The sequence below is a fragment of the Centrocercus urophasianus genome, unplaced genomic scaffold, assembly GCF_019232065.1.
Source record: "Centrocercus urophasianus isolate 14NV4802_14NV808 unplaced genomic scaffold, USGS_Curo_1.0 seq_12, whole genome shotgun sequence".
Lineage (NCBI taxonomy): Eukaryota > Metazoa > Chordata > Aves > Galliformes > Phasianidae > Centrocercus > Centrocercus urophasianus.
In genome coordinates, this window is record NW_024884364.1 from 66,846,537 (window position 1) to 66,866,535 (window position 19,999).

The 19,999-nt window shown below is 36.2% G+C and overlaps 1 protein-coding gene across 1 annotated transcript in view; it reads left to right on the plus strand.

Moving 5' to 3' along the window:
- The window catches only part of NALCN (sodium leak channel, non-selective), a 215,303-nt gene that overhangs the window by 109,532 nt on the left and 85,772 nt on the right, over positions 1 to 19,999 (plus strand). The window contains exons 11-13 of the mRNA XM_042810179.1: positions 6,373 to 6,504; positions 13,470 to 13,637; positions 17,888 to 18,079. Coding sequence (XP_042666113.1) covers positions 6,373 to 6,504; positions 13,470 to 13,637; positions 17,888 to 18,079 — 492 coding nt within the window. The remainder of the gene's footprint in view (positions 1 to 6,372; positions 6,505 to 13,469; positions 13,638 to 17,887; positions 18,080 to 19,999) is intronic.

Below are 19,999 nucleotides of genomic sequence, written 5' to 3' on the forward strand. Positions count from 1 at the left end.
TTTTCTTTACTATTTCTAGTCTTGTTGCAGGACCAGTACCTTACATATCAAACCACTACTGGCTAGCATCTTGGGTGACCACTTCCCCATTTCTCATGTTACCTTTTTATGGTAAGAATTCAGCACATACAACATAACCTGTCCCTATTGTATAAAACTCATGAAAAGAAAAAACAAATGTGAATTTACTGGTAATTCCTTTTAATTTTTAATTTGACTGTTTTGTGTGCTGTTTTAATGCACTTGACTCATGCTTTGTTAGCTTTTCTGAACCAGGGTTTTGTCTTCTGTGATAGGGTGCTCCAGCTAATGGTGCTCTAAGAAAGTATCAGGCACCATAACTTACCATAACAGTTAGAATGGTCACTAGCAACTAATCATGGAGGTGCTGTGCACACAACTGAGTTAGAAGTCCGGCTGCCTTCATGTCAGTGCACTGGGGTGATCTACTCTGCAACAGGCCCATGAGCAAAGAAGGTTGAAGTAGCATAAGTGTAACATTTTTATTGCGATATGTAAGTTAAAATATCACCTCTTTCTTACACATGTGAATAACAACTTGTACAAACCAAAGGCTAGTCTAGCTACGTGAGAAGATGATGTTACAGAAGGCATGTATAGACACAAAAGTGAGTATATATAAAATAGAAAGAGTTACAAACATTTTTCCTGTTGATGGATACAAAATTCAAGAGTAACAAATTCAAGAGAAAAGCTGCTTATCTATATAGAGAGTCTTTTTAGTTAAATGATGTTTATTCTGCTCATTAATTGATCTGGTTCTTTTAGGAGCTGCTCCTGCCAATCTGACAGTTATCTATTCAGCTTTTCGCACACTAAGTGGCAAAATAAGTAGAACTTTTCTGTGTATCAAATTTTCTCCATGGCTTGCTCAGTACTAATAAACTTGAGGGTTTTGTCAATAATTTTGTATTCTTTGGGCCACTTTGTCATCAGAATTTTTTATTAGGCCATCAGTAAGAATTAACTATTGTCAAATACAGTCTGAATTTCTGTAGATCTGAACTAAAACCACTGCCCTCTTTGAAAATTTCACATGGTGACATTGAACATTTGCTAGTTTTGAACTAGTAACATCGGGGTAAAATAGCCTATATATTCTTCTGTTGCAGTCAGACCCAAGAAGTTTGCGTGCTTTCTTGGTAAGTAAAGTCTATAATAGACTTGAAATAAAAATCCTATCTAAAGGATGGTGGAATAAGAAATGATTTGATATAAACAGAAAGCACCAAAAATGGTTTTCAAATTAGGAATGCATACTTCCATCTTCTTATTTATTGTGTTTTTCGTCATAACTTCTTTTCACATGGAGCACTTCTTTCAGGGCCTAGGGTGTATATTGTTCTGGTTGTGTAAGGCAGCAGCTATTGTGAATTTTCTCCATGGCAGTGAACTGGCAAAGGCCAATTTATGTCACTCATCCTCCCTCTGCCATATAGGAAGCTGGATGGAGTATTAGAGCAGAATACTTTGTTCCTGGAGTGACAAAAGACTGCATCAGACTCATTCACAGTAATGCTCTGTCAGATTAAGTGACCCAGGTAGCTTTCTCTAGCCAGCAATTCCAGTGTCATTGCTTACTTGAGCTTTTGAGTGAGTCCACAATGTTACATTATTTTTCACTTAGAGTGCCTCTGCCATAATAGACACATCTCCAATGAATAACAATAAATAGGATTTTAGAAAACTTCCCTGTTCTCATGAAATTCCAGTCTATACACATTCTCAATGTACTTATGTGTTTACAAACACTGAAGGAATCTGAATTGCTACATTTGTCCTACATTGATTATTAGGGGCCATCGTATCCTTTATGCTCTGTTCCATCCACGTTCACCACAGTGTCCTGGACACTGGAAGTCACCATCCTACATGCAGCCAGATGCCAGCTTTAGAAGTGACTCACAGTAGATATGAGAAATTCTTCACTGCTGTAGTTGATTGATGGCAGCAACAGGGCATTTCACTTACGACTGCTTCAGCACAGCTAATCTTACATCCAATTTCATATTAGACACAATTTTCCCATCATGCATCTGTCTGACAGCAATATCAAAACATTTCTCTCTTCTTGTTGGTTCATGTTGGTTGATGCTTGGCTGAACACGAGCCAGCAGTGTGCCCAGGTGGCCAAGAGGGCCAACGACATCCTGGTTTGCATTAGAAATAGTGTGGCCAGCAGGAGCAGGGAGGTGATCATTCCCCTGTACTCAGCACTGGTGAGGCTGCACCTAGAGTACTGTGTTCAGTTTTGGGCCCCTCTCTACAAGAAAGACATTGAGGCCCTGGAGTATTTCCAGAGAAGGACAGTGAAGCTGTGAGGTGCCTGGAGCACAAGTCTTATGAGGAGACTGAAGGAGTTGGGATTGTTTAGTTTGGAGAAGAGAAGGCTCAGAGGAGACCATATTCCAAAAGTCCTGCAGAAATGTGTAAAGACATAATGAATGCTTATGGTCAAACTTTAACATAAAGGTGCAGATGAGCCATTTCAAGGGTACAAGTCCAAATTAAAATTCTGTGATGCAAAAAGAACAAAATCAGGTGAAAATAGAGAAAAAGCTGTGCACAGTAATTGTATGTGCTAGAACAGTGTGATTGATCTCCTAAAAATGTTAGAATCTGTCTCTGAGACCAACAGAAATGCAGCTTGTCATTCATAGCATTCCTGACAAGTGAGCAGCCAGATTCTGCCATGCTAAAGACAAAAATAAGTAACCTATTTGGTGTTTCAGGCACAATAATGAAGATGTCATAGAGGGTCACACAGTTAATCTAAATCCAGTTATTTGATCCTTTGGGAAGAATATTGTATTTTGTATACAGTGTGGATATATTCACCTTTGATACAAATGAGTTGTAGTGAAATATGAAGTGGTAGGATGCCAGTCTGGCTCCCATGAGCAGGCCAGTCTTGGGATTTAAAAATAATTAGTTTCTTTTTTGGGTCTTCTCAGTGTGGTGCTTTTGCTGTGCATCTGCCTGCATATCTCCATCTTGCAGGCTGTTTGAGTTATCCATAAACAGCCCAGGGACTATATCGTTATTATCTTGGTGTTGAATTGTTTTATGCAAACATAATACTCTCTATTAGCTAAATTGTTTCCTTTCAGGCTAGATGAGATGAGAAAGCAACATTTAGTAATTGACAAGAATCTTTGCTGAATTTTACTGGGCTTATTATACTGCTGTAGGGTATTATTTATGTTATTTCATTTTATTTTCCAGCATAAAATATAGCACTGGAAAATCTTTTTATGAGTGTCCCAAGATATGAACAATATTGAGAAAGTATGCATGTATGTATATATATGTACACCAAGATGGTTTATTAATTTTTATTCTTCCTCTGGTACCACATTGCTTCCCAGTTTTGTTGTTGTTGTTGTTGTTGTTTGTTTTGTTGTTTTATTATTATTATTATTATTATTTATTTTTAGTGATTTTTTTTTGTGATAGGACAGAAAAGTAAGCATCATCCTTACATAGCAGTTTTTTTTAGCAAATCCTTTCACAATTAAGACAGCATACTTTGTTACTATGAAGAAAATTTTGACACTATTAAAAATACAGTGTAAAATATGCAGAGATGAGCTGCCTGTTTAGAACTTGTGTGAAATAGAAAAGTAACAGATAAGATGCTATCTACTGGAATCTCACCACTTACAAAAATGCATATTTGAAATCATGGTTTTTATTACTATATCCTGATAACTTGCCATGTGAATTAAAAATAAAAGTAAGACAGCACTTAGCCACTAAGTTTTAGTGGATTCATTGCACTTCAAGAATTGTTATTAGCTCAGACTTTTCAAGTAAATTGCTGCCTGTCAGACTTTATTCCCTCAGCCTCCATGATGGGAATATATAACAATTTTGTACCACTATGGTTGAAAGGAAATCAGTCTGAAAGAGTAGGGTTGAACTGTCCTCTGTCTGCAATGTTATCAATGAATCACATATTAAATCCAGATGTTTAGAGGCAAGAGGTTGTGTGCATGTAGCTGTGTGCATATTCTCCACTCCGCTTTGATTTCAGTGGAATTCAACAGAGAATTCAACAGATGAATGCTCCTGTAGGCAGGTACAAATATTTACCAAAAGCCTGAACAAATGCCTGTTTCTCCAGCTTTCTATATTTATTGTACTGTGTTCTAATTCGAAAGAAAATACAAGAAAAAAAAAAAAAACAAAAAACAACACAGTAGTTTTAAAGTGCAGTTCAAGACCCTAAGCTCCTGGAAGAGTTAAATATAGAATGTAAATTGGAAATTTCTTTGTCAACATAACAACCTCAGCTCACTGAAGGCTGAGATAGTTTTTTACAAATTTTTATGAGTCTTCTAGGAGTTAATACATGTTTACATATGTAAAAATATATGTTGCTTAATTTTTGCATTCTACTATAACATATTTACATTCACAGGCCCAAGTTATATCTTAACTTCCCTGGTACCTACAGGAAGCAAAAAGCAGTAGGGGGTTAACAGTTCAGATTTCTAGAGTGCCATTCTGGTGACTTCCTAACACATGTGATGAGGGCAGGTTTTCTCTCTGGGCCTCTTAGAGGAAATAGGGATTGTGAGAATTAAGGAGCATACTTAGTTGCCATGACCGCAAGATGCTGAAGTTCATGATTCTTGCAAGGAGGGAAAAAAAGCAGAATCACCACCTTGGAGAACAAACTGTCCTGTTGAGTATCTGCTTGAAAGACTCCTATGAGACAAAGTCTTCGAGAGAAAAGGGTCTAGAGCAGCTGGCTAACTTTTCAGTATCTTCTCCAAGCTCATAAAATTCCATCCCAAATTTCAGGAAATCAAGCAAATGTGGCAGGAGTCCTACATTCATGAGCGAGTAGTTGCTGACTAGGCATTGGTGAAGCCATGTTGGTTGCCTCGGATCACTTCCCTGTCTTCCATGTGGATTACCATAGCTTCCAGGATAATCCATTCCATGATATTCCTTGTCACAGAAATGAAGCTGACAGAGCAGTAGTTCCCGGGGCCGTCCTTTCTTCTCTTCTTAAAAAAGGGTGTGATATTGCTTTTTTTTCTAGTCACCAGAGACTTCACCTGACTGCCATGACTTTTCAAATGTCCTTGAGAATGGCTTGGAGACAAAGTCAGCCAATTACACACAGAATCACAGAATCACAGAATCACCCGGGTTGGAAGGGACCTCAAGGATCATGTAGTTCCAACCCCCCTGCCTAGCAGGGCCACCAAACACACACATTCAGATCAGGTTGCCCAGGACCCCGTCCAACCTGGCCTTAAACACATCCAAGGACGGGGCATCCACAACCTCCCTGGGCAGCCCGTTCCAGGGCCTAACCACTCTCCTTGTATAGAACTTCCCCCTAACATCCAACCTAAATCTTCCCTCCTTCAACTTCGATCCATTTCCCCTAGTCCTGCTGTTGTCAGCCCTTTTGAAGAGTTTACTCCCCTCGTGGGTGTAGGTTCCCTTCAGGTATTGATAGGCTGCAATGAGGTCACCACGCAGCCTTCTCTTCTCCAGGCTGAACAAGCCCAACTCCCTCAGCCTGTCCTCATAGGGTAGGTGCTCCAGCAATTCCCTCAGGATTCTGGAATGCATCTCATTGGAACCCATATACTTATGAATGTTCAGGTTCATCACGTGGTCATGAACCTGATATTTGCTTACATCCCCTAATCACCACCTTCCAACCCATCCAATTGAAAGTGAAGAACTAAAGCAAAAAAAATTGTTGAATACCTCAGCCTTCTTGTCCATTTTTACCATCCTGCCTGTATTGTTTACTAGGGAGTACAACTTCTTAGACTTTCCTTTTCTGATTGATGTACCTGTAGAAGTCTTTCTTATCCTTCTTTGCACCCTGAGCCAAGGCCTTGTCATTCCTGACCCCATCCTTATACAGCCTAGCAGCATTTCTATACTCCCTCCAGAATACCTATCCCTTCTACCGCTGCCCGTACATTTTTCTCTTGCTCTCCATTTTGACTGGCAGGTCTCATTATGTGATCACTGCAGCCCAGGCAGCCTCCCATCCTAATGTCACCAATCAATTCACTTGCATTGGTGAGTAACAGGTCATGTTTGAACAAGTTCTGGCATGGTGGTTGGTGACCTTGCTCATGAGAGAGGGCTTGAAACTAGATGATCTTCGAGTTCCTTTTCAATGCAGGCCATTCTATGATTCTGTGATTCAAGTAATGTATTAGAATATTTTTAAAGACTAATAACTGATAATCAGGAAAAAAAAAACTTTATATAACGTATCTTTATAGATGATTATGTTTTGACAGTGTAATAAAACTTTATAATACGTGTGGTTTGACTCATCTTGATGAAATACTTGTTCTTTTGCAGAAAATGATGAGGTCATCAGTGTTTCATATGTTCATACTAAGCATGGTCGCTGTAGATGTCATTGTTGCTGCTAGTAACTACTACAAAGGAGAAAATTTCAAGAGACAATATGATGAATTTTACCTAGCTGAGGTGAGTATGCTGAAAGAACTATCTGGATATTTTTCAAGATAAGCTGAAGTCTGAATGTCAAGCACATTTTAGCATGTAATTTTTTTTTTTTTTTAATTCCCTTAAGCATTCCAAAAATTCTTTGCTAACTTGTTCAAGCTCCTCTGTCTGACAACTTTTTGAAAGGTAATTTCCTCCAACAAAATGTCAGTGGTAATGAGCTGAGGCTTAAGTATAGCACCTGCAGGCTATGTATGTCTGCTGAATTGCTATCTTCTCTAGCAAGAGTATAACGTTCATAAGAATTTAACATTTAAAAAAAAAAAAAAAAGGTAAAACTCTGTCTTTAAAGATTATTGTACCTCTTTCTAAATCATCTTCATCTGACAAATACTTGTCTTCAGGATGGTCCTTAAGCATAGCGAGAATAGTGTTGAAAAGCCTGGCTTCAGAAAGCTCAAAAGCCTCAAAACCTCATTGTAATGAAGCATTTATTCAGTCCTGAGCTTAGTGAAGGAAGAGGCTGTGTTCTTGAACTGGAAGAAAACAGATTCTTTTATTGTGATTTTCTCACTAAGAACCTGCTTGAGTGTTTAATTGGTCAAGGATTTTACTGTGTAGAATATGCCAGAGTGCCTAGAACCTTGTCTGCATGATTTTTTAGTACTATTTAATTCAGATTGCAGGAACAAAAGAGTAAAAACATTTTTGAAGTCTTCGATGCGAATGCGTGGGCATGCCTTCAAATAGATATTTGTTTTTCTAAAATGAGTACTGCAGTATTTTTATTGGCAGTACTTACTTCAATGAGCACTATGAGGTGTCACTTTATCCAAGAATAGAACCACCACTGCAGAAATTTACTGAGAATGGCTCTCTGAAGATGCCGATCATAGTTACAAGCTTTATGGATACTGCTGTTCTCTTGACCTCAGTAATTACACAGACCTTCCTGGGAGCTAAAGGGGTCACCAACAAAAAGGACAGAGCTCTGAGAGTATTTTATGGTCTCTCTCTCTGAAAGTTGACAGCATTTTTTGCATTGTGACTCTGCTGCCGCTGGTTTTGCTTACAGGGCTGACAGTGACAACGGCATAAGGATCACAAGGCTTTTAGCACACAGTATTATGATACTTTATGTATCTCCCTGTTTTAAGAGAAGTTGAGTTGGTACTCTTCTTTTTTTTTTAATATATGTTATACTTTAGAGTTTTAATATGATCTCTTAAAAACTTACAAAGCACAGATTTCTTAAATTTGGTGACCAAAAAAAAAAAAAAAAAAAAAAAAAAAGAGAAGTTAAAGATAGCACCAGGGTCCAAACCCTCAAATAGTGCAGGCTGAAGACATCAGTGCTTCATCATTCTGTTGTCTTTCATGTTGATGGGAATGGCTGTAGTTTCTATGAACACTGAGTAAATGTTGGTCAGGCCCCAGGAAAAATACAAAAATACTTGAAATGCAAGCTCTATAGGCCAGTATTCCTTGTTACTGGGGCATGTGTGAAAAGCAATGATTAATGCAGGTGATAGTGGCACTCTGGCTTTGTCCTCTTTTCCTTCGTTTCAACTACTAACAGAAGTGATTGACTAAATAGCTCCTTAGGAAATTGCTCTGAAATCTAACTCTTACAATCTTGTCCCTTCTCTTTGAAGAGAAACTAACTTTCCAGCATTTCTAGAAATCACATTTCCTTTTATTTCTCACTGAGTTCCAGAAAGACTGTATGCTAGACGGAAATTTCTTTAAAATGACTGATAAAATTAGGATGTTTAAACTTCTTAGCCAAGTTCATTCGTAGACCAAGATAGGCTATTTTCTGATCAGTTTCATGTTTATTATAATATATTCTAATCGTACTTAGCTTTAGTGGATTTTCTTACTATCAGATATAACAAGTGTTTTTGAAAAGAAGAGATCTGCACACACAAAAAAACTTTGAAAATGCATATTTGTAAGAAATCCAGTAAACTTTGTTATTATTAAACTGAAAAATCATCTGTATAAAATCAATCCTTTTCCATATCATAGCAATAGATTCCGTACTACTGATTAGCAAATATAAGGAATTCACTAAGATCTCAAATATAGAATTCACCTCAAATCTCAAAAAACAAATTCTGGCCTAATATGCTGTTTAGAACCAGAATTCTAGTCAGAAGGCAAGTAAGTGATGGCTTTACATATTCAAATTAAAATCAAGACTAAATAACCTCCCAGGTAAACCTCAAAGAGCTGTAGAAGTACTTTGTTCCAGACAGTAAACAAGTTCTTTAAAAAAAATACATTTACTATATTGAAACTATCTGAACTTCGAAACAGTTATCATAGGAAGAGTAATTGTGAAAAATATTAGCTTTATTTTATCTCAAGTTCTAAGCATATTCTAAAAACAACATAAATGAGCAAGAAGATGATCCTTGGAATAAAACATTGGAATAAAACCAAGAAAAAATGGATCCTCTTAGGATATCCCCTGCAGATTTGACAGTATTTTCACTTCCTGGAAGTGAAGGTTTTAGAACTCATTTTAATTTCCAGGTTAGAATTGAATAATTAAATAACATTAAAGGTCTGAGGCCATGAAGTGCTTGTGGTGAGCACTTTTGCTTTATGCAGTAAAAAATAAAAGTAGAGCCTGGTTTCTTAACAAAATAACATTAATTCAACTTATATTCATAATAGGAAATGCTGCATGTGCTATTTCTATTCTGGCACTTACTAACCAGAAATACTCTTTTCCAGATTATTTGAAGTGCAGGGCTTAGAGCTTTTCAACAGAAATACTTTCAGGGTTTTATTCTTCAAGATAAGTGTTTTTTGTAGACTAGCGTAAATTGCTGTCCTATGAACAGTGTCTGGTTTTCTTTAAATATACATTTTTTTCTGTCTCTGAATGGTTTAGATTTATCCCAGTACTGATTTGTTAGTGTGGAAACTTTCAAAAAATTCTTTTCCTTTCCACTATTCTACCTGTTTACTTTTCCATAAACAAGTCTAGAATGGAAAAGAGTATTTTGTTTGTAAGACACACTTTTGTTTTGATGTCCATTTGGTTTTTGTTTTATTGTTTGTTTGTTTTAACCTTTACTACAAACAATATAAAACTCAAATAATAAACTCCTGCTGTTTTACGGCAGGAGATATGAAATGCAGCAAAACAAGAGCTGAAGAGTCAAAAAATCCTAGGAAGGGAAATAAATTTACAAGCTGTTTTCATTTCCTGTTCACCTATTCTGAAACTTATATTTGCAGCATAGACTAGAAGCCTTAGCAGAGACAGGTGGGATTCTTACAAATACGGTTTTAAGTTCTGTTCTAAAGGGCCTGAGCACAATGCTGCTAAAGGCTGAATTAAGACCATGAAGTTTCCAGGTGCTGGCTGGGAGGCAGCACTCAGACATCACCCCATTCCTGGCAGCTCTCCATTTTTTCCCCTCTCTCCCAGCCTTATTTCCTCGTATAGGGCAAGGATAAATCCTTTTTTTTTTTTTTTTTTGGCAAAGCAAAATTTGCAGCCTGGTGGAGGACAGCTGCTCATGTGTTACACCTGCTTTTCCTGTTCTAGTCTGTTCTGGCTTCTTAGGTGAATCTGCTTTTTCTCTGTCTCTACAATGGAAGTAATGATTTCAGCTTTTAAAAAAAAATCTATAAAATTCTATTACATTTCATAACTCAGAAGAAGATCTAGTAAAATAATCTCAGTATTTTGATGTGAATTACAAGCAAAAATTAGAAGTTCTGTCAGTGGAAGACAGGTGTAATCAGATGTTATGTAAGCCATCTGATACATTTTTAAGTGCTACTGGTTTGAATTCATTTCACAAGCATGTAAAACGGAAATGATCCTCCCCCCATATTTTTAGAATAAATTAAAATACACTTAACATTGTATTTGTAAGCGTCTTTTCCCTAATGGGAAAGATATGTGCTCTGAAGTATGAATGTGTGTGTGTATTTGAATAATGTTGTTATTCCACCTATTCTGAAACTATGCTGAATTCCAGCAGCTTTCTACTCTCATTCCTAATTTGCCCCTCTTACTGTTTAGGACTTAATCAGACGAGTATTTCTTTAGAAGTGAGCTTTCATTTTAAAGCTTTTTGGTAAAGCATTTGCCTTGTGTTTTACAATAGGGATTTTCACATAAAGGAGTAATTTCTTCAGACTTGGCACATGGTTTTCCTTGAGCTCTTTGAACTATAAGGGCTGAAAAACTAGCTGTATTTGAGAATACAGGCATCCTGAGTACCTGGAGGTGTGTATGTATGAAATCACACAGATAGTTCTTTGCAATGTTTCTTTCCTAATCTGACAAAAGATTTGGAGGGCTATGAAGCATTTTGCTTTGATTTAGCCACTCAGAAGACATTTAAAGCTTGATGACTGTTTTACATGCCTTGAAGAAGTCACGCAGCTGGCAGCACTGCTCATAAACAGCTGTGTATTTTAAAGGTGTTAGCATAGGATGCAAGCTTCTGTGTTTGATCTCCTTGCTTGTGACAATCCTGCACACGTAAAATACATAAAATTCTAGCTAGCAGACTCAAAAGCAACCTATTTAGTGTTGATAAGTGTATTATTTTGAAGGACTAAATGAGGACTAAGCACTTAAGCCAACATCACAGATATTGTCACTGTTGTAGATAGAAAACAGCTATACTATGTTGCACTCATAGGAGAGAAGCTAGAATATGTTTATTGATATAATATGGATATAATGTAGTGATTTAACAAAGCTTAATTGTAACTAAGGCAGTGTCTAAACAGGATTGAAGATGGCCAGATACACTTGATTATATGCTGCATAGAGAATAGGGTAAGCACACATACAGGAGGCCCTCCTGGTGAGTCATGAGGTTCATAATAGATCCCCTTCCTTTCTAAACTCCTTGAACCACTGAGGTAAGGAGCCAAAGTGCATTTGGATCTACTCCTAGCTCCAGTCTTGGTCAACAGTTTATGTCAAAGGGATAGTATGTGCATGGTCAATCTAAGATACAAACTTAGTAAAGCCAACAAAGTTTACAGTCAATCTAAGATGTGATCTTACTGAGACTAACAAAGCCTGAAGCAAGCTATTAGTCACTTACCTAGAATCTGTACTGGAAAGCTGACTTGATGCTAAGGTATAAGAAATGCCTTCTCAAGGGAAGATCCTGTCTTGCAGCCAGTTGCCACATAGGAGTACTCAAAAAGAGGCTCTTTGAGCACATTATTGATGGGTGTAAGATGGCTGAATCGTAGTTATCTGTCATCTTTTATGCTCCATTGGTACTCAGCTGTTGAACCAGGAGTCTGCTATCAATTCTTTCAGCCTCTGGTTTGAGATTAATTTATGGTCATTAATTTGTTTTAGCATGAATATTATCAGTACTGTTATTCACTGTCCTTCTGTGCAGGCCTTGTGAACAAGACCAAGCTGAAGAAGGTGGTTTAGAGAAGAAGCCCAGAGAGTCGGGGGAGCACACCATCATAGGCGCAGTCAGATTCGTGATTCAAATCATGGTCTCCAATTGTATTATTCCCTGTACAATCCAGTAAACCTCATTGCCTGCAGTCAGTTAATCTCTCCATCTTCTAACTTCACATTCTGTAACAAAAAAAAGGGCTAATAATTCTTAATTTAAATGAAGGTTTGAGCAGTACTTTGTTTATGTTTATACAGCACTTTGAAAGTTTTAGCTAGATATAGATACAGCCTTATGTTATTTCAGTGTCTCTCTTAAACCCCAAAACATGTGAGCAGTTAGACAGGAAAAATGCTGAGAGAAGCAGAAATGTCTTTTCTATCTTGAGTTTCCTAGCTGCTGGAAAATGAGGGAGAGAACACCTCATATTATAGACTTAACTGCTTAGTGAAGAAGGCAAGTGAGAAAGACATGTATCCAGCCAAGATGATTTTAATCAGTGAAAGAATAAAGAACAAATTTTGAAGTAAATCTTTAGAAAACTATCTCCCTTTTTTCATAGCATTTTGCTATGTTAATTATTTCAGGAAAGGCCTCTTTAACTCCTCTGTAATTCCCACCTTACTTTCTTTGCTTCTTTAACACAGTCTCTTTTTAAAATTAAGAAAAATTGCCTATTCTTGACTGAGCTTTTAATGTTCAAGTTCCATCACCTTTATTTTTTTTTATTATTATTTTTTTTTTTTTACCTCTTTCAGTTGTCTTACTACTTTGCAAATTGTAGAAAAATTGAGGTAGCAATTTTCAAACAAAGGACCTTTAAATTTTGTCTTCTTTCTTAGATCTCTTAAAATTCTTCAGACAGCTTCTTTGTGTTCACAGTTTCACATTTTGAAAGACTCCTCTTCATTCTTTCCTTGGTTGGATTTATTATTTCATGCCATTCTATATGTCTGTGTTAGGACTTAAGAAAATGAAGTGTACACTTCAATAAGCAACATGAGAAAAAAAAATAACTTATGAAAGAAGTCTTATCTAAATTGAACACAGGTATTCAACAATGAATTTTCAGATTGATCATACAACTTTTGATAATTTGGGTGTCAGACTTTCCAGGTATATAAGGCAAATTTCCAACTATTTATAATGGAAGCTGAATAAAGAACTTAAAAAGTGCCTAGGCAGAGCAGATGTAACTCCTTAGAGGAATAATAGATATGTGATTTGTCACGGTTGATTTTCATTACATTATCAAAATTGTTTATCCTAATAATAAAGTACTCTTATGGTTACTTTTAAGTGTTTATAAATGTAAAAATTCATTTCAGTTCTGTATTATTCATAGTTGCTGAAACAACTAACAAATAAGTGAACAAATAAGTGCCATGCAATCACAGACATTAAAAACGATGTAGAAATAAATGAAATACCATGTTTGGGTTTGTATTTCTTTTCTAAACACAGTGGAGATCTTTATCTTTTTCATATGAAACCTTGGTAGACTTTATGGCTTAGAAAGCTGTAATTGAAATCAGTGTTTTGACCACATCTTTCTTGTTTTGTATATTCATCTAGGTTGCTTTTACAGTTCTGTTTGATTTAGAAGCTCTCCTGAAGATCTGGTGTTTGGGTTTCACAGGATATATCAGCTCATCTCTTCACAAATTTGAGTTGCTGCTTGTAATTGGAACGACTCTTCACATTTATCCAGATCTCTATCACTCTCAGTTTACATATTTTCAGGTATGTACAGCTGTTTTTCCATTTTACCATTATACCAATTAAAAATATTACCCCTCTAGAGGAGTATATATTTCATTTACTTCTATCATCAGACTACCAGTGTTCTCTCAACATAGACTCCTCTCAAGAATACCTTTAAAATAACAAGTCTGTTCTTAACTGTGTTTCTAGGGTAAATTCTCAGAACTAGGATTATTTCTAACTCTTACAGCTGCCTACTGTCACTTTCCTCTACAAGCCACCACTGCTTTTCTGGCTTCTGTCCTTAAGACCCAAATGTTTTTTCTGTTGCTCCTCCAAATCTTAACGTCAGTGGCAGTCACATCCCTAACTGAGAAGAACTGCAGTCATTTGTGGGTATTCTGAAGTCCTTCAACCAGAACCAGTTTAAGATTTTTCTTACAGCTCTCCTGCTATTCCCAATCCAGAGGGAAAGTATGTTTACTGAAGCTAATGCTACACATTAACTTTGGGGAAGAACACAAAAGCAAGACAAGGAAGACTTATTAATTCAGACTTCTGATTATTCCTCTGCCTACTAGTCCAACTAATTCCCTGTTCAGCCTTGTAAAAGTTCCTAAGGTTACTCCAGCTGTGGAAGAAAGTGTTGAGATTTATGACAACATGCGATATTCTACAGTTCTGAAGTGAAATTCTTTTTTTTTAAAAAAAGCATGCCTGGCCATTATTCAGCAGTGGATTGTCATGATGAATAATTAATTATGAGTAAATGCAAATAACAAGTATCTTGACAGAATCCTGTTCACGTGTGTGATTAATTACAAAGACACACAGTAATCAAGTAAGTACTCTGGGGGTGGCACTCTCTCCAGGTGTGTGTTGCAACACGATGTTTTTTTCAGACTTTTGCAAATCCCATACTCTATTCTTTCTGACTGGTTCTACAAACCTGCTCAAGAAAGATTTCAAAATATCACATTCTATTTTGATTTCACTTTTGATTTTAAGGCTTTTACATGGTTATACCCTTCATTTTGTTGTCTGAATGTGTAAAATTTTGCTATTCAACTTGGTGTGATATACTTAATAATATAATGCTCTATCAAGAGCATGCCATTGCACCCCTACGCAATCCAAATTCCCAAAGAAGCAGATGACAGTAAGGTTGGAAAAATACTTCACCTTAGACGTCAGTATGTAAGCGAATAAAATCATGAGGTTGGAAAGAACCTACAAGATCATCTAGTCCAACAATCCTCTTGTCACCATTACTACCACAAGCTACTAAACTATATCTCATAGCTCTTCATCCAGAGGACTCTTGAACACCTCCGGGAACGGCGACTCCACCACCTCCCTGGGCAGCCACTGCAGTGCCTGACCACTCTCTGAGAGAAAAAGTTCTTCCTTATGTCTAACCTAAACCTCCTTTGGTACAACTTGTGGCCATGAGGTGCACACCAGACACCCTAGAAAGTACGTTTTTTGGCAAGCTAAAAACACATTTTCAAATCAAGCTCAAAAAGTCCTTTTTTACATGAATACACATTGATGTTTGGCAGATTTTATAGTCTTTAGATATTAATGATGACAGGTTAAATGTGTTCCTTGTCAGCTAACAAAACAGGTTACTGAAAACAAAAGTCATTTGACATATTCCAGTATAATGAGCAGATATATTATTTTCTTTGTCCAGTTTTGCTTAGCAGATATTTTATTATTCATTGGTCTCATAATTACCTTTTGCCAACGTATCATTTGTTCTTCTCCACATTGGCTACTGCTCATTTTCCTACCTATCTTTCTTAAACTCATTATGTGTTCATTCAAAACACTTTGCAAAGTCCTCTGTGAAAGAAAACATCTGTAAACTACAGCAAAACACCATTCCCTAGTCTACAGAACACCTCGTCTGTACAGAAATACAGAATTCTCATATTATTGCAGAGACTTCTAATAAACTGGCATGAAGGGGGAGATTTAAATGGAATTAGATTGCAGAGATGATTTTTGTGATTGGAGAAATACTGCTGAGTCATTTTTAAATAAATTTTATCACTTATACAAGGTGTAGCTATTATTTTGACAGAGCTGTGATTTCCCTTTTGTCATTTTCATCTTTAATTGTTTTTTAATGTATTTTTATATTTAATCCATCTACATCTTTTAAATTTAATAAATTTTGCCATCCAATTACATGGAATGCATAAACTTTCATTAGAGTATACTTTTGCTAGATTTGATTTGTCACATAATGAAAATAAACGAAAAAGAAAAAAAAAAAAAAAAAGACCAGTAAGATCAGCGCCTTGCTTAAAGGTCAATTAAAGTTCCCCAAAGAAAGGTAAAAAAAAAAAAAAGGTAGGGCAGTTAGTAAAGTTCAACCAAAACACAATTCAGAATACAAACCAGCATGCAGTCTTCAGTCGCTGGGGTCATTATTGGCACTAGCGTTCATGTACGTTTACACCTCAAGTACATCTCTGAGTAAGAAGGCACCACATTTAAATATTTGTAATACTTAGAAATCTCACTGATCTTTCTGGCTGTCACTCTCTTGGCAACCAGTTTTATGTACTCAGGTTACTTGCAATGTGAAATGTGATAGAAAGGACTTTACCTCACTTTATTCAAATGTGAAAGTTAGTCTGTCTCATGTAACCTCTCAGCCCCAAGGCCTTTTTTAAGTACTGAGGAAAATGTAGGCACTTCCATCTCACTAGGTCTGGTCTGTTTGGAAAAAGTTGCTCTCTGGTGTTGACTTCCTGTCTCCCCTTTGACAGCTGAACCTATTGTGATCCCTGCCGGACAGTACAGCATACTCTGGGTACCTGATCAATAGGTATCCAGGTGCATGTAGCATCAGACTATAATTGCACTGTAATTCCTACCTTTCAATTTCAATACGATTTTTGTTGAAATATAGGCTGTACTTTGGGCTGGAGAGTTGTCTTCTTTGTAAGAACTACAGAATTATATTTGACCCATATCCTCTTGTCAGTTGCCTCCTGTGCCTACTGCGGATGCCACTGCCTCTTTTTGATACTAATGTTCATATTACTGTTTTCATCACCATCAGTGGCTGGAATAGGAGGATCAGAGCTTTCACCAGCTTTTCAAAAGTAGATTCAGCAGTGAGTGGATCAGGAGTTCTACACACAATCACATTTCTGCTGCCACTGCTAATATAGGGATGCATAAAATACATCAAATTATTCAGTGGCTCGCAGTGCCATTTTCTCTGATACTGAGAAATGACACCCAGAATTTCCCTTGTTGTGTAGCAACGTGTTTATTACCAAACTTGCTAGGTTATACTTGACACCATGTCAAGAAATTTTGCCTTGGACGCTGGAATAGAAAGATGAACTGTAGAAATTTGGCTATTTAAAGTGCAAGTATGTAACCTTCTGTAACAAATAACACACAGTCACAGGGGAGTAGGTTACAAGTGGACTTTTTAAGTGGTCTCATTCATTCTGCTGCTCAAAGCAGAGTTTTCTTCAAATACTGTTCAGGATCTTGTCCATTTAAAAAATGTGAATTTTTAAGAGTGATGATGAGCAAACTTTGGAGCAATTTACTTATGCTGCAATCAGTTCTCAGCTGTTAAATCAAGACTGCTGAGTTTTTGCTTCTGCTGGAGGCCATTCCTAAATGTTTGGTGTGACTATGAACCTTCGCTGGTCTGTAATTTCTCATTACATTCAGACTCTGTTGTATGTTTTGTGCATTTCTCTTCCTTTGTTTACCCCCAAAACAGCTTTACTCCCTTGCATTTCTGTGATGGCCATGAGTCACAGGTGAATTGATAACCTTGGAGTCTTCAGTATCTTCCCATGCCTATATTCTCAAGAAATGTTCTGTCATATCATGCCATGGTGCTGCGTTTTTTGAAAGGGCTGTGGATAGTTTTATCTGTGCAAAATTGCTTCTTTTTATTAATGTATGTTAGATCAAAAGATATATAGAGCAATGAGCATTACTACATAAAATTTTCCAAGGCTAAGCAGAATTTAAATATGTTAATAGTTACCTGGTCATTAAATAATAACTGTTAGTAGCTTAAACAAACCTCTAGGCAAGTCGAGACAAGTACAAAGTCTGACAGGTTCCATGGCTTATGTTCTTAACCTAACAAACAACTTGTGGTCTGCTGCACCAGTGATAACCAAATATTTACTGTGTTACAGGGCTACACATTCCTTTTTTATCCTGAAGTCTGACAAGTTTTTAATTAACATAATAATCAAATAATTAATGCAGTTGTATTCTCTCTTTCTTTGCAGGTTCTTAGAGTAGTTCGGCTTATAAAGATCTCTCCTGCTTTGGAGGATTTTGTGTATAAGATCTTTGGACCTGGAAAAAAGCTTGGGAGTTTGGTTGTATTTACTGCCAGCCTTCTAATTGTAATGTCAGCAATCAGTTTACAGATGTTTTGCTTTGTGGAAGAACTGGATAGATTTACAACCTTTCCACGGGCAAGTATAACCAGCAATGGTACCTTATTGTGTACTGAGATTTTCTTATCATTAATATGTATATTCATTCTTATATGACCAACGTTCTTATTCCTCTAAGAACCATGGGGCAGAATCAGCTTATGCAGAGTTTCAAAAATACGTGTTTTCTGGGTGTAGTAGTCTTTCACTAGTACTTCACTTGTGAAGTTTGTATTTCTTTCTATTATGGGAATATGGAAAAATTGTATGTGTGCACACAAACATATGGCTTAACATACATTATGGCTTATGATCTAGCATGCTACAAAAAAAGACCCAGCTGCAGAACAATGGAAATTACACACAGAATTTATATAAAAATGTATACACACAATTCGTGTCTTCATATTGTGAAGTTGTTGATCTTGATAAGTACAGGAATGTTTCCTTTACACAGGGCTATAAAACCTGTCTGCATTGACAGAATAAGTGTCTGCCTTATGGGCATGAAGTTAATTCAGAATAGAACACTGAAAATCAGTAGAAATTGGAGCTAATGAATTTATTGAAGCACAGTGTTCTGAATGAAAAATGGACATTTATTTAATAATGAATTAAAATGAGTGTACATGGCTTGGTTTCGGTCATAATTTATTTGTTTCTGTAGCTCCAGTTTAGTTATCCAATGTATCTATTTTAGAGAAAGTGCATTGGTAAGAACAATTAAGTAACAATGAACAAGACAGTCTCAAGGGTCATTCATCTAGCAAACAAAATAACTAGACTACAATTTGGCCTGCATTTGAGGTATGGGATGCTAGATACCAAATATAAAACAAAAATACCTATTCACAAGGAATAAAAATAATGCCATGCTTTCTCTATTAAAAAGTGTACTTACAAAAACAGTCATAAAGAATTTAGTATAATTCATTTTTGAAATGCTGAAGAAAACAAAAAGAGGATAATACAACTCAAACTTTACTTAAAAAATCAGTGCATCTGTCTCTAAATTAAGTGATACTGCCACCCTATGCTATGCCCAAGTCCTATGTATAACTTCTGATTAAAAAACAAAAAGAACTTAAAAACTTTAAATCAACAGTAGAGTTTAGTTTCTGATATATATTTTTTTTTATTTATGCAAAATGACAATGATAGTCTTGAAGGAATTATTGTAGTATAATTAAAACAAGAGACATTCACAAGTACCGGGATATTTTTAACTGAAATAATTGGTATAAATAACTGAAAAAGATTGATTTGCACTAAGACATTGCTAAGACATCTCAAGATTTTAGGACAGTTTTAAATTATTTTGAACATTCAGCCTAAGACCAAATAGGTTTTAAGAAGAAATTTTACCATGTTAAACTTTTGCAAAAGTTCACAAAACTGAGAAAATATTTTCTCCAGTAAATCTTAGGGTTTTTTTATAAAATAGAAACTATTCAAAGTTGTTTTCTATTTTGTGTTTGTTTTTATGGGAAAAACGCAAGGCCCATTAGCTATAACAAGGGATTGTTCCAATATTCAATTCCAGTGAGTTGAAATATTTCTTATAGCTTCTGTATGATAGAGTACTTCATTTGACAGTGTCCCTCTAATGTCTGCTTTCAATAAAGATCATAGAATGTTTTTGCAATAAGACAGAAATGAAATATACAATTCTGGATATTTAGTGGAATGCATTCTTTTCATAATGTGACTGTGAAACATTTGCATCAGTGTATAACATAGAAGAAGCTATGAAGTCTGCATAGCAGCAATTGCCATTGTGAATTTTTAAGAGCTTGCACAAAAATATGAGTGAACCTCAAATGGTAGCACTGTTGCCATGAGCTTCTTTCAGTTCTGAATCCACAGAGGTCAAGTACACTAACAAAGTGGTGACTCTAGAGGTAAATTTTTACTTTTTACATTGAAGTGCCTTCTGTAGTGAAACAGAAAAAAAAACAT